A 14,333-nucleotide genomic window follows, 5' to 3' on the forward strand; every position below is an offset into this window, starting at 1 on the left:
AAGATGAGGGAAGAAAAACAAATCTGCAACTGAATTGCCAAGTGTATCCTCTCTAACTGAATTTTGTTCCCGTGGAAACTGCTTCTAAAATATCTCACATTTGTCAAAATTAACTTCATAATCAGATTCCTCACTCCGAGAGCTTTCCGAAAACATATAACACTTTATACTTTGGCAAAAAATTGAGCCCTGGGCGAATTAATCCTCAACATGGACCCATCATTTAAATTCTTCGAATTTCTCTATAGTTTAAACTATATCATTTAATCATTTTAATTTTGATTTTTGCCTCCATTTGTGCTCTGACGCCTTGCCACGTGGCGACTTCTGATTGGCTGATGGGGTTGAGCGAACGCCACCTGGGATGACACCTCATCTTTTGCCACTTGTCGGCCACGTCATCGCCACTGGGTGCTTGCTCGTATGCCACGTCATCGCCACTGGGTGCCACCTCACCGGGACCCGCCTGCTGGACCGCTGACTGTACCCGCCACCTGTGTGCCACATGGATGGCTCTCGTTCACTCTCGCTATTTCGCGGGGTTTAAACTACGTGCATCTTCCTTCGTGAAATAGCGCGAGCCGTTGATCTCTCTCGAACTTGCTCGCTCGTTAACCCGACCTTCGTCTGCAAAATTTTGCCTATTTGCCTTGGGAAGTGTGCCTGCGTGGGGTCCACTTGGTCTTCGTCCAGTCAACTCCTCCATCGCCTCGAGAATCGTGCTCGCGTGTGGGCCCACCTTGGGCGCCCTCAAACACCATCTGTCAAAAGCCTTTATGGCTTAGACATATTACTACAGTGCGTTTTTGCATATAAACATCAAAAACGTCCCTTTCCCAGTCAATGTGGGATAATGTGTTTGCCTGAAACTGTGCATTTTGTGAAACTTTTAATGGCGCCTTGCCTGGGGCTTTCATTTGCGAATGGGATTTGCTGAAAGTTTAATAGCCACGTGAAGGAGAGTGTTGGCTTCACCTGGTAATTGTATTGGATGTTTTATGTGCCATTTTCATTGCTGCCAATACATTTGGTTAAAAGTTTAAAAGCCTCCAAAACACCATGTTGCCTGCTGTAACTTGCTGTAGTTTTCTTTGCTGCCCTCCAAACTCCACGCAGGGGGAAAACTTTGGCAGAACATGGATTTGAATTACACCTGCCAATGTGCATTTGCCATTTGCTGTTAACAAATCAGCACTTGCCTACAAACAGCCACGCAGAGGGAGAATTGCCAATAGTTTTAATTTGCTATTGGAGTTCATTGCCTTCTCCATACTCCACCTTCTATTCCACGCAGGGACGAGGCAACAAGGTTTGCATTGGCTAAAGTTTATTTGCCCAATCTTTTCCACAGCCACCACGCATGGGCTGCCATTAAGTGTTTGCATTTAATTGAAAGCTTCTACATTTTAAACTTCACTCCATGTAAAGGGAGGCTGCTGGTAGAGGCAATTTCACTCGTGCAAACATCACAAACTACAAACGGATTGAGCTTTGAAAACTGAGCAAACGGATTCATAAGGATTTGAAATTTTGCAGACTGACTCATATTTATGCATAGAATTGAATCCATTTTTAATTTCTCCATGACGATCAACAGGGCAAAAGATGTAATCGCTCAAAGTAGGCTACTCAATAAAATTTGCACTTGTGCCTAAAATGCACTTTCAGCTCACCCCTCGAAATGGGTACTTGATAAACTTCTCCAAACTGAATTCTGAAAGTTGCAACACACTAAATAGGCCAAATGAAAGGCGTGGGACATGAATCCTGAGCCTTACCCTCTGAAAATCAACTGGCCCCATTTTACCCTCTCGCAAACTAGGCCATTCAAACTGACTTATTTTAATCATTTGGAAATGCAGGGCAAAATTTTGAAATGGGCCTATAAACTTGACTCAGTTTTAAATACTCCCAACACCCCTTAAGGTGTTTGATGATGTTGTTAGAGTCCCCTTCAATCCATAAAGTTGAAACCATGTTGTAAAGAATGACTTTTCCAATTTAAGCATTTACAGGCACGTTGCCAAGCTTTCCAGACCGTCTGTAAAGGGAAAGAAGCTTTGATATTAAAAAATGGAGCAAGTAAAATTTTGTCTAACCAATTAACTAACTACCATTTCTTTTTACAAGAAGCCATAACAATGTGATGTCTAACTAGATATTTCCATGGTTTGTCCCTAGACATAATTCTTATAATCCATTTTGCCAATAAGCAAACCCCTTGAGTCTTGGGATCCAATAAGCCTAATCCTCCTTTAGTTTTTGGTTGAATGCAATGTAGCCATGAGGTAGATTTGAACCTAGCAGAACCATTCCAATTAGCCCATAAAAAGTTACAAATTATTTTAATCAAATCATAATAGCATTTATTAGAAGGCATTCGACAAGATGAATAATATACATGAGAAGATAGAAAAAAATGATTCACAACTTGGATCTTGCCAGCTAAAGATAAATATTTGTTGCTCCAAGTGTTAAGTTTATTTTTCAACTTATCGAGGTACCAACTCCACATGTCAGAAAAATAAACTCCAAGCCCAAAGGGGATTCCCAAGTATCAGAAGATTTGACCATGTTTGATCTACTTCCATTCCTTAGGGATCCAATGAGGAGCTAGATCAAGACACACCATAAGAAACTCCATTTTATGATATGCCAACTTCAAACCAGAAATAGAGCAGTAGAGATTGAGATTCTCCATCACATTCTTAATTTCCTCCCTCAGTGTTTTGGATGAGCAACATACTATCATTAACAAAATGTGAGTTAATAATCACCGCATTATTAGGAATATACACCCTTAATCAAGTTCATTTGGTTGCATTTTTGCAACAGATAACCCAAGGCATCAACAACAAGAACATAGAGGAAAAGGTGACAAAGGACAACCTTGTCTAATAAATTGTTGTAAAGAAAATGGATCAGTCAAAGACTTGTTTATGACCAATTGAACATTAGCATCAGTAAATAACATTTGAATATGTTTGCATAATTTGGGCCTAAAACCCAACTATTATAACATCTCAAGGATAAAGCTCCAACACATCTTGTCATAGGCTTTATCAAAGTCAAGCTTGAGAAGAAGAACATTCTCTCCTGATTGGTTAGCCCATTCAATGGTTTCCTAGGCCAACATAAGATTATCAAGAATAAACCTTCCACTAAGGAATCCCATTTGTGCAGGCCTTACCATCATTTTTGTAACAAGTTTGATTCTTGTAGCTATTGCTTTTGCAATGATTTTATAAGAAGTATTAAGTAAGGTAATTGGACGCTATCTAAAAACAAAATTTCCATTCTCCCCTTTTGGAATTTGTTTGATCAAGCCTTTATTAATGTTAGGCCCTAATGAACCTTGCTCCAAAGCTTCCAAATAAAGCAGAAAAAATCTTCTTTAATGCGTGGCCACATTGTTTGATAAAACTCAATAGAGAGGCCATCAAACCTAGGGCTCTTATTATGGGGCATTGAAAAGACTGCTCGTTCTAATTCTTCCATAGAAAGATCATGATCTAAGAATCTACTATATTCAGTATCTACTTTCTTAGAAATATGATCTTTAACAATATCTTCTGGAACAACTTGTACGTCTTGCCAATGTGATTCTTCTTTAAAGAAGTTAGAAGATGAAAAATTAAATTATAAGTCTAACAAGATCACCAACAAATTTTGACATTATAACTTGACTTATGATTTGATAAACATTTAAGAACTTCTTTCACATTCTTTTCATGCCCCTTATAAACATTGTCAAGTCACTCTTAATACCACCTTACCTAGATATCTATTTATAGTAGAAAAATGTCACAATATGAACTTTATGTCAAAAAAAGCCAAAAATAAGTCCTTGCTGTCGAAGTTAAAAGATCACCTGCCCCAACGGCCGAGCACATAGTGGCCTCCGTCCTAACCAGCTTAAACAAGCATAAAATGACACCATTTATCACCCACCTTGTTGTAATATCCGTCTTCCACCATTACTCCCACCCATCATCCACCGTCAGATGAATTCATTAACTTCGAACTTTAATTCCATCTTGTTTCTGTCGACCATGCCTTTAAACTCCCCGTTTACAAACATCAGCTGAATGCACTTAAATTGTATGTTGCATCAACGTTTCAGTGGGTGGAAAACATTGTCATTCAAAATGTCTACAGCGATTTCAGGCGTTTTCACTCCCACCACCCTGCGTTCTGCAACATCTATCTCATCACCATCTTCTTTCTCTTTAGCGCCTTGTAATAGAATTTGCAATGCTCATTTATTGAAGAAGAGCATAAGTTTATTGAGTTTAGAGAGTGGAAGGAGTCGTAGTTCCAGATGGGCGGAGAGCAAGTCCTGCTTGAAGGTGTATATGAGCTCTGCAGTGGGGGCACATACCTCTGTTAGCGATGCCCTCTTTGTTGACTACAAACCCACTTCAGCCTTCCTCTTTCCTGGCCAGGTATGCCTGTGTTTTGTTTCATTTTAAATGGCTAGTAGGAGTGGTATCATTTAGCGGGCAATGGTGGGGGTTCTGTTTATGTTGGATCGAATTTGTCTAATGATGAACTAATCATCGAAACAGAATACATCAGTTTAAAAATCTCTTCTTATTTCGGTACTATCTACAGAATCCTCCCCTTTTTTTCAGTTTTGCTCAAGCATTCGTTTCTATGGTTTCAATATGATGGGCCCAGTAGTGAGACCCAAAATGTGGGAACTTAAAAGTTCAAGGCAAGTTGATCCGGAAGGCTCAAGTATAAAAAAATATCAATTGTAGCTGAAATTTAAATTTAGTTCTGGTTGCCATTTGAAGGGGTTTGATATAGTTTTGCTGTGTGGTTGCCCAGGATTAAGTTTATAGAATGAATTTGGGGTCTTATGCAGTACAAAGGTAACTTTAACAGCTTAACTTGAGGATTGACTCTTTGGTTGTCTTCTTTGAAGAAGCGAGATCAGGAGAAAAAGAAAAAATTTCTCGAGAAAATTAATAATGGAAGAATTAACCATAAGAAAGAAGTGACAAATGTCAAAGTTTAGCTTGTCAGATCTTGTACAGTTGCCCTACGTGCCATGGACTGTAAGCTAAATACGTTTTTCCATTGTTGTTTAGTGATTCAGGTGGGCACTGTTAAAATCTTTCAGTTTAGTTTGTTGAAACGTAGTGTGGCTTAAATCACGTTTTGATCATGTTGGCTCCATTGACATTTGGATAATGTATGTATTTATTTTATTTTGCTTGGTAAATTTTTGGGTGAAGCCATGGGTCACCTTTAATATATTGTAGGATAAGCTTGGATCACTAGATCTGAGGAAGTTATGGGTCACCTTTAAAGTGGTGTGGGATAAGCTTGGACTGCAACCTTGCCAACATGTCTGAGGAGTTATGGGTCACTCTATTGCTGTAAACTGTAAAGAGAAATTGAACCTGGACCAAAGTTCTCACGAATGTTCCCCATTATTTTTACATCACAATTCCTCAAGCTGTATTTGTTTATTTTTAGGATGGGATGTCAGATTTGATGGAAGTACTGATTAGTATTATTATTTTAATTACAAATTAATGGTGGCAATGAAAAACAGGTTTAAAAACATATTTTCAGTCTCATCCATTAACTAGAGTATGGTTTGGCTTGACTCACATCTTTATCTTATATTCTTTGTTTGGGTGACTGAGATTTGGTGTGTGTGGTGGTAATCACTGTTGCTTAGAGGATACGGGTGGTGAGAAAAAATGTATAAAAATAGTTCTATGTTCTTATTCAGCAATCAGTACAATGCTTGGATTAATACTTATTTGGTTCCTGTTTCTCATTTGGATGGGGATGGGGCTGAGGGTGGAGGTTAGATTTGATAGAAATACTGATTACAGTTGGGCCAATATTTGTTTACCACCTACAGAGGTTAGGATTGGATTGCCAACAGCCGTGTTAAAGTGGGATCTGTATTCCCATATATGTCACTGCACGAGTCAGATAAGCATAAATCCTAATGGATCCGCATAACATCAGCATAGGACTTGCATTGTACAGGTTGCTCATACGTTAGGAAGGCTTTAGGGCATTGGGCTTTGTGTGTCTTTCCTTTGGTGACGGATGCTGTTTATTTTTAACAAATATAATTGCAATATTATTGGAGGCAGAGTCAGTGGTTTCCTAAATTATCACCCTGTTCTTTTGACAACAACAAATCTATTGCTACTTTCCAGCTTGCTGAGTTCTACATGAGTCCACCATGCAAGACTGTGATTGATAGACATAAAAATGAACATAACAAGTGGTATTAAACACATGGATATCTTTTTATTCATAATGTGCATTCTATGACAACGGTTTTGGCCTATTTATAGCTTTTTATGTCCATATTGATTCCAATTTATGAAATAAGAAATAATATTTGGGGTTTAAATCTTGTATATCTTTCTGTTTCCATTTTTCTGAATTTTTCCTGAGTTTATTTTTGTTAAGGATGAATCACATTCTTACTCTTAGCTTTCTCAAGTCAATACCAAGTTCCAAGTCAGATGACTTTGGCTGGGGAAAGGTAACAATGGAAACCATCAAACAAGGAATTCTGGAGAGGGCAAGAGTTAGTGGTATAGTAACCCATTGGCTGTAGGGTGATCCTCAGTTCAGTTTGTAGCCTGTCCATTCTTTTCTTACATTATGCTGGAGCTAGTGTTGGCCTGTGGACATATAGTGGATCTCAAATGGAGCATGCCATTAAGGTGGTTGGAGTTAGCAATCCACACCATGGAACGACGAACTGAAGAGAGCAGTTAGATCTATCATAGAACATCTTATTGGGCTGATGGGTGGTACTGTGTTTGATTCCAAGCCTGCTTATTTTTTCCACGAAGCATGAAAATTTTTAGTGTTTTTTGGTCAATGACCCACATATATTTGATGCTTCGAGTAAATATTTATTTATAAAATGGCATAATCTGTGCAAGGCACCACATCAACTAGTGGAAAGTGCAGTATGGCTTCTCTTCTTTTATCACATCTCCAATTTTGTAGGAAAATTGAGCTCAAGTAAATTTAGGATTCTCATAGATAAAACAAAATATGCTACGTGTTACTTGTATTCAGGTAGAAGAGGAAAAGCATGGGTCTTAAGATGATTTCAGTTTGCCATCCTTTCCTCTACCATTTGAGTCCATACAAATATGTTTAGTGGTTTAATAAATGCCCGTTTGTTGGTGAATGCAAATATCCTAGCACAGTAGATCATATCTTTCTTATTTACATTAGATCACATATCTTTCTTCATTATATGGTGTATTTACTAAGATATGATCTTTACCACAATATCCTCTAAATAGGGAAAAGGGTGGAATACCTCTCTCAGTATACTCTCAAAGTAAAATATGTGAGGTGATAGTAGATATGTCGATAAGTTGGGGGCTGTAGATAGGACTGTAGGGCAATATGCAAGCAATAAAGTAAGAAAATATCCAAGGCAATAAAGTAAAGTACACACAAAGCATTAAATTAAGTAAATGTTCAATGGGTACAATACAATCACATTCAAAGGAAAATATATAAGGTGATAGATAAATATGGCAATAAGTTGGGGGCTATAGGTAGAACTCTAGGACAATATGCTAGGCAGTAAGTTGGGGGCTATAGGTAGGACCTTAGGACAATATGCAAGGCAATAATGTAGGGCAATAAACTAAGACAATATGCAAGGCATAAAAATAAAGCATACACAAGACAATCGAGTAAATATGTGATGGACATACAATATAATCAAATCATATAACATAAACAATTAGACTTGCAAAATGAAAGGGGATAAGAAAAAGGGATACTTACCTAGGATTGACTTGGTGCATTAAACTCCCCCTCATCTTGAGCACTTGTGGAGAGATGGTTTGTAGGGGGAGTTAAGAAGGCTAGAAGAAATCTTTGTAGATTGTTGTCCCCATATAGAGATAATTCTTTCAATCAATACAACTAGAGATTAATTTTAAACATGGGCTCTAATTTTTTGAGAACCAAAAGTTTAATGACATCAAAAAAGGGGTTTGTGATATCATATTTGGCTCATAGATGGTTTGACAATAGTCGGACTTCATGAAATGTAGTGTTTGTTGATTTTGTTTCTAAATGTATAAGACATTGGACTGAAATTTGGCTAAATTAGAAGGCCTTCACACATTATTCTTAGGATTAGGTGTTGTTGTACACCTTGCAAATTTGTGTAATATTGTGAATATTTAATATTTATAGTGTGTCACAGTATTTTGGCCCCTCATGAGACAGGGCACCACACTTGGGAGGAATTTGAAGATTTGTTGGATGGCACTTTATGCCACCTGCCATTTTGTATTATGATGTGTACAGGTATCTATGTCATGGAAGATGTGTAGAGCATCTTTGATATTGTAAGATGTGAAAGCGAGTCTATGACACATGTAAGGACAATAACTAAGGTGATTACATAGTGGAAGAGCATCTTGTTAGAGGTTTGAATGGACTAAATTTGAGCACCCACATTTGTTGGGTGGATCCTCCTAGACTTCGAAGTTACATATTATTCTCGGGAGGTGCATTCATGATGATGTCATTGAAATTTGTATTGTGGATTTAGGCTCTTGAATTGGGTCTCTTGGATTGGCCTATGGCATTGGAAACTGCTAGCGGTTTTTTGAATTCTCTTTGGCCTATATATTGAATGTATAGGATGGATTTGGTATGATGGTGATTTTAGAGTTAGTTTATGTTTGCTGGATTGACTCTAGACACAGAGTTGAAGATCTCTTGTTGAAAGCAATGATACTTTGAGTGAATTGTAATCTTTTTTGCTCGATAATTGAGTGAATTGTAATCTTATTATTGTTGATTAATATATTAAGTGTGCTTTGGAGGTTGGCTTTTTATTGAAATGATTTACCAGGATATATTGTGCCATGGAATTTTTCTCCACTAAACCTTGTAGATTGTTAACTTATGGTAGTGCTTCTCTCATTCGATTTTAGTGTAGTAATTATCTAGTTTCCTTTCATTTAGTATCTGTGTCCAGTATTGGGCCATTGGCTTGAAGGAGGGTATAGTCTCCTTGGTTTGTTATTAATCTTTGTTCAAGTGGGAGCTTTGTGTAGGTGATCTTTTTTTAGTTACAAAGAATGACAAGCACAATAAAGATGGAGATTGAGTGTTGCAATGGTTAGAACTTTGAACTATAAAAGCATGAAATGGAGGATTTGATTGTCGATTGTGATAAGTGGATTGCGGTGATTAGACAAAAACCTATTGTAATGAAAGATGAAGATCAAGACAAACTTGACATAAAGGCTAGGTCCACCATCTGCCTATGCCTTTCAAATTTAGAGCTCTTAAATGTCTTTGGTGAAGATTCAATCAAGAAGTTTCGGGACAAAATAATTGCTTTTTATAAGATAGATGCTTCTTGACTAACTGTTCTTAAGGAAGAAGTTGTCTCTTTTGAAGATAGGAGATGGAGATTTAGTGATTGAGCACTTGAATGAGTTCAACATTGATATTGGTTAGTTTAAATCAATCGATGTCAAGCTGACTGAGGAGAATCAATATATTTCCTTACTATATTCGTTTCTAGATTCATGGAATAGCCTTGTGATGGCGATTAGTTGTACTATGTCCAAGTTGAAGCTTGAGGAGGTGGTTGAAGCCTTGTTGTTAGAAGAAGTGAGGTGGAAAACTTTTAATTCCATTCAGGGTGCACTTATCATGAGATGCAATTAGAAGGAAGGAGGCAAGAACAGGAACAAAAGTAGATATTACAAGAAAAACAAGGCTAAGAAAGAGAAAGTAAAGATTGGACACATTAGAAGAGATTGCAAGAAAAAGAATTGTTTGGGGTTTGTGAAATTGTTGGTAGATTGGATGATGAAGTTGTTACATGATGAATGGTTAGGGTTTTGGAATTCATCAAATATTCCAAATATTCAGAGTGGGAGTTGAATCAGAATCTCAGAAGGTGTCCATGTATCAGACTGTTTTTTAGTAGTTGTTTACTTTCGAGGTCCTATTTTTGGACAAAGGCTCGAAGGCCTACATTTATGTTGCTTTAAGTTAGCTTTGTATATGCATTAGAGTAATTATCCGCTTCAAATGTATTTCTTTCTTGCTTTCTAGAAGCTTCAAGCAGTTATGCTTTGAAACAATGGTTTTTGGGATAAATTAATTATTATCCTAAATCCCCAAAAAATTGTATTTAACCTTATAAATAATTGCTTTGAGCACCTAAATTTTAATTGATGGTTGATGTTACATGTATACTGCTAAACATTGTTCAATTTGTTATTCTTGTGGCTACATTTACTGCATTTTGATTTCATTAACTAAGTTGAAATTGGATAGTAATCTCAGTTTTTGTATTGAGATTATTTGTTCATCTAGACTGTAGCTTTGAATGCGACTTAGCTATTTAGTTGTTGGAATCATGTGTTGTTTCCTGTTGACGTAGTTATTCCTTTCAAATCTTGTATTGGTTTGCTTTGGTCAATGAGAAGGTGGTGTTTTGTTTAAAGTTAGCTGTTTCCATTCATAAAATTTACAAAATCTCGGTTGTGAGATAAGAACTGTTATTATTTCTGTGTTTGTACCCAAGGCAAAGGATATGCAGATAGTTATAAAACCCTAGCAAAGGCATAAAGATAGGGAGATAGTTATAAAACTCCTAGGAAATCTTGTATAGTGTTAATAACTATATATTTTCTCAATAACTTAGTGTCTAGGGTTACCTTAAATCTGAAGGAGCTTCCCCTTAAAATTTGAAGAGAGATTTTACCTCATATAGTGTTCTTGTTTGAATTATCTTGAAAGAGACAAAATGCAACTCTAAAAGAGTTGAATACTGAATATCTGATATTCCTGTTTCCTATTGTTTGTATGACAACTCTATTGACTTTTATGTCTGCCATATTTTTTGAATCTGATAGACTGTAAGTATATAGTTTTTTTCATTTGATCCATATTGGACTAGTGTTGATTTGTGAAAGGATCAGTTTGACTACACGACAATGAGGAATTCTAACTCTCCTGAATTACTATTGCTGATGTGATTTTGACTTTCCAAAGTTTTTGAACAATTTTAAAGCAAAAAATAACACAAGTGCCATGCAAGAATTGCACATAGAACCAAATAGAAATGAAATTGAGAGCAACTGTAACTATATTATGAATAAGATAATTGCTACAATAATTCTACTGCTAATTGCATACCCGTAGGTCCTTAGCTTATTTTAAATGAAGAATTTTGGTGTTTGCCAGCCAAAACTGGGAAACTGACCAAAATTGGTGTACAAGTCCAGAATGTGATTTCTCTGAGCCAGAAAGTTGATGGTATAGACTGAATAGGCTAGGTGTTGGGAATTGCACACTCAGAATGCAAATTAGGGAGGCGTTTCAACCTCCAGCCAAAAAACGTCCTTCCTGGAACCCCCATGTGGCAAGCTGAAAGTGTACGACCAGCAAAGAAGTGTACGACTGCCTGTATTGAATTCAAAATGCCGCTAATGAGGTGTCTAACCTGTATTGCCTCCTTCCTTATTCCAAAATTGTAAATAACTGAAGAAATAAACTATAAAGACTTTTGAATGAAACCCTCTTAGTTTGCAATAGTTCAGCTGATCTTTCACAGCCTTAGAATCACAAATCCATGAAGAATGAATGTTCTTCAATAGCAAACCCTCTGCAACCCTTGTCTCAGACAATCCACAGAGAAAAATCAAGCAATGTCAAATACTCAATAATATGAGTTTGAATTGCCTTCAATTCCCTTATAACCCCCAAATGGCCAATTCTCAAAAAGTACGCCCAAATGCAAATTTAAATACATTAAATGTATTCAAATCACTTTTTAATAGTTCAAATTCATCTTGAACGCACTTTTTCATTTAAGTGATTTAAAATCACTTTAATATTTAAAGTGACCTTTTAATTTTTCTATAAAGTCCCTTTATAATATTTAAGTGGCTTATAATTTTAATAAAGTCACTTTATGACTTTATAAAATCCATATAAGCTAATTAAATAACCTAACCACCAAAATATTAATATCTCCCTCAATATTCAGTCTTCTGAAGTTGGGGTCAACACTAAATAACCCCCATGTGTCTAGGTGCCCTGACTAAAATTATCGCAACTGCCGGATTGACTTACTATAATAGTAAGTCTCTCAACTAAGCCCATACATTGACTGCAAAGGCCTTGGAACTGAAACTAAGACTGAACTGAAGAAGTGGAACTGCCACCGAAACTCTCTATCCAAAATGTTAGCCTACGAGAGTCCAAAATAATAGGCTAACCCATCAGTCATTGAGACTGACTATAGAATGGGGACATTACAATCCACCCTCCTTGAATTTGCTTGTCCTCAAGCAAACTCATTGTTGGATGCTGTAAAATACTGTCACTCTCTTAAGTAGCATCCTCTGTCGGTAGATCTGTCCACTTAACCAAACATTCCTTGTTAACCCACCTCCGAAGATGATGCTCTCTGGAATTCAGAATGGCCTTAAGTGCCAATATCAAATCCCCCTCATCATCTAGGGTGGGAAGCCTGAAGAAGGAATCACATGTTGTCCCAAAGTTAAAAGTTCTTTGATCGTTTTCTCAATTTCATCTTTCAAACGCTTTGGGTGCCTGTAAGGTGTAATCATGATGGGCTTGGTGCCCTCCTCTGGCTCAATGATGTGCTCGATTTCTATATCAGGAGGTCTACCAGGTGGTATGCCATTGAACACCTTTGTGTGCTTAACTCTAAGCTCCTGAACATTTGAATGATAGGGTGTTGTATGCTGCTCCTCATAAGAAAGCATCAACTTACACTCTGCTGCCCGCTCTACCATTTCATGTTTGATAAGTCTCTCCATTCTTCTGAGAGTTATAACTCCCAAGTTGCTGTCCTTGATGGCCTTAAGTATGTAAATTGTCCCATCAACCTTAAATTTCATTTCCATGTCCCTAAGGTTGAGTGCAAACTCTCCAATTGCACGAAGCCACTTCATGCTAAGAACCACATCCGTGTTTCCCATGTTAACCACATAAAAATCTGCCTTAAACTCAGTTATTAAGTTTCATAGGCAGATCCAGAATCATTCTCTCACAATTGAGAGTGCAACCATAAGCAACTTCTACCTTAAATCCTTCAAACTCTTGAGTCTGAATACCACGCTTTTCCACCAGTGGTGCATCTATGAAATTGTGCGATGCACCTGTATCAAGTAAGGAAATGACTCTTTGACCAGCCAAGAGTCCACGCAACTTAAAGGAGCCTCCCCTTTGTATGCTAGATATACGAGCTTCTTGTAGCTCCTATTTCTCGGCATTTGCAACTTCATTTTCTGAGTTTTCAGATCTTGAATCCTCTTGATCAGCTTGCTGGTCTGTATTTTCAGTCATGTTTTCTCCCTTATAAAACCAGTCCATATGCCTATTTTGACCCTTAGACTTGAGGGGGCAATCATGGTTTTGATCATAAGGGCCCTTGCAATAAAAACAACCTCTTTCTACGCAAATCATTAATTGTTTCCCTATCCAAAGGTGCTGCAAATTTCTCCTTTTGATCATCATTTTCTGATTTCTTTGGATCAGATTTGCTGTCATTGAAGGATAAAGATGGTTTTGAATTGTTTGAGTTGAACTTACTACGTGGAGCTGTAAGTTCCATGCTATGTGCTTTCCTCATAGCTTCTTGCAAGGTAGGGGGATCAAAAGCCTTAATCCAACCCTTCATAGGCTCATAAAGACCTTTAACAAAAAGAATGACCAGTCTTCTCTCTGAGATATTTGTTACCATGACTGAGAGCTTTTGAAGTTCACTAATGTAAGATTCCAAGCTGCCCATTTGTTTCTGCTAAGCTAAATCTCTGAAATACAACTCTAGATCTCTTTTGTCAAAACGCTCAACCAATCTATGTGAATTCTTGGTATTTAGTAATAAGGTCACGATGCAAGGTAACCATCCCATGGTGCCACCAGTCATGGGCTACCCCATCCAAATGAAAAGCTGCAAACTTAATGACATCTTCTTCTAACATAGGACGTAAGGGCAAGAAGGTATCCAACTTGCTAATCCAAGCTCTGGCTGTGACTCTACCGCTGCCATCAAAAGTAGAAAGTGTGAGCTTGTTGATTGCATATTTGAGATCATTAGTTTTATTCCAAGGTTTCCTGTCATTCCAATTCCACTTCTTGCTATGTTCCCTCTTCTGACTCATGAATCTATCAAAGTTAAGATGTTGCTTAACTCCTGGTGGTAATGCATCCCATTCATCATGAAGTGTCGTCACATTAACTGTAAAGGCCACCTCATCTTCCTCCTCAGCCATGTCCTTTTCTTCAGGTTCATTTCTTAC

At 37.3% G+C, this 14,333-nt stretch overlaps 1 protein-coding gene across 1 annotated transcript in view; it reads left to right on the forward strand.

The window, feature by feature from the left end:
* Positions 1-3,906: 3,906 nt before the first annotated feature.
* The window catches only part of LOC131043312 (uncharacterized), an 85,928-nt gene continuing 75,501 nt past the window's right edge, over positions 3,907-14,333 (forward strand). The window contains exon 1 of the mRNA XM_057976510.2: positions 3,907-4,445. Within this exon, the coding sequence (XP_057832493.1) occupies positions 4,089-4,445 (357 nt within the window). The 5' untranslated portion in view covers positions 3,907-4,088. The remainder of the gene's footprint in view (positions 4,446-14,333) is intronic.

Source organism: Cryptomeria japonica, chromosome 7, assembly GCF_030272615.1.
Source record: "Cryptomeria japonica chromosome 7, Sugi_1.0, whole genome shotgun sequence".
In the NCBI taxonomy this organism is placed as follows: domain Eukaryota; kingdom Viridiplantae; phylum Streptophyta; class Pinopsida; order Cupressales; family Cupressaceae; genus Cryptomeria; species Cryptomeria japonica.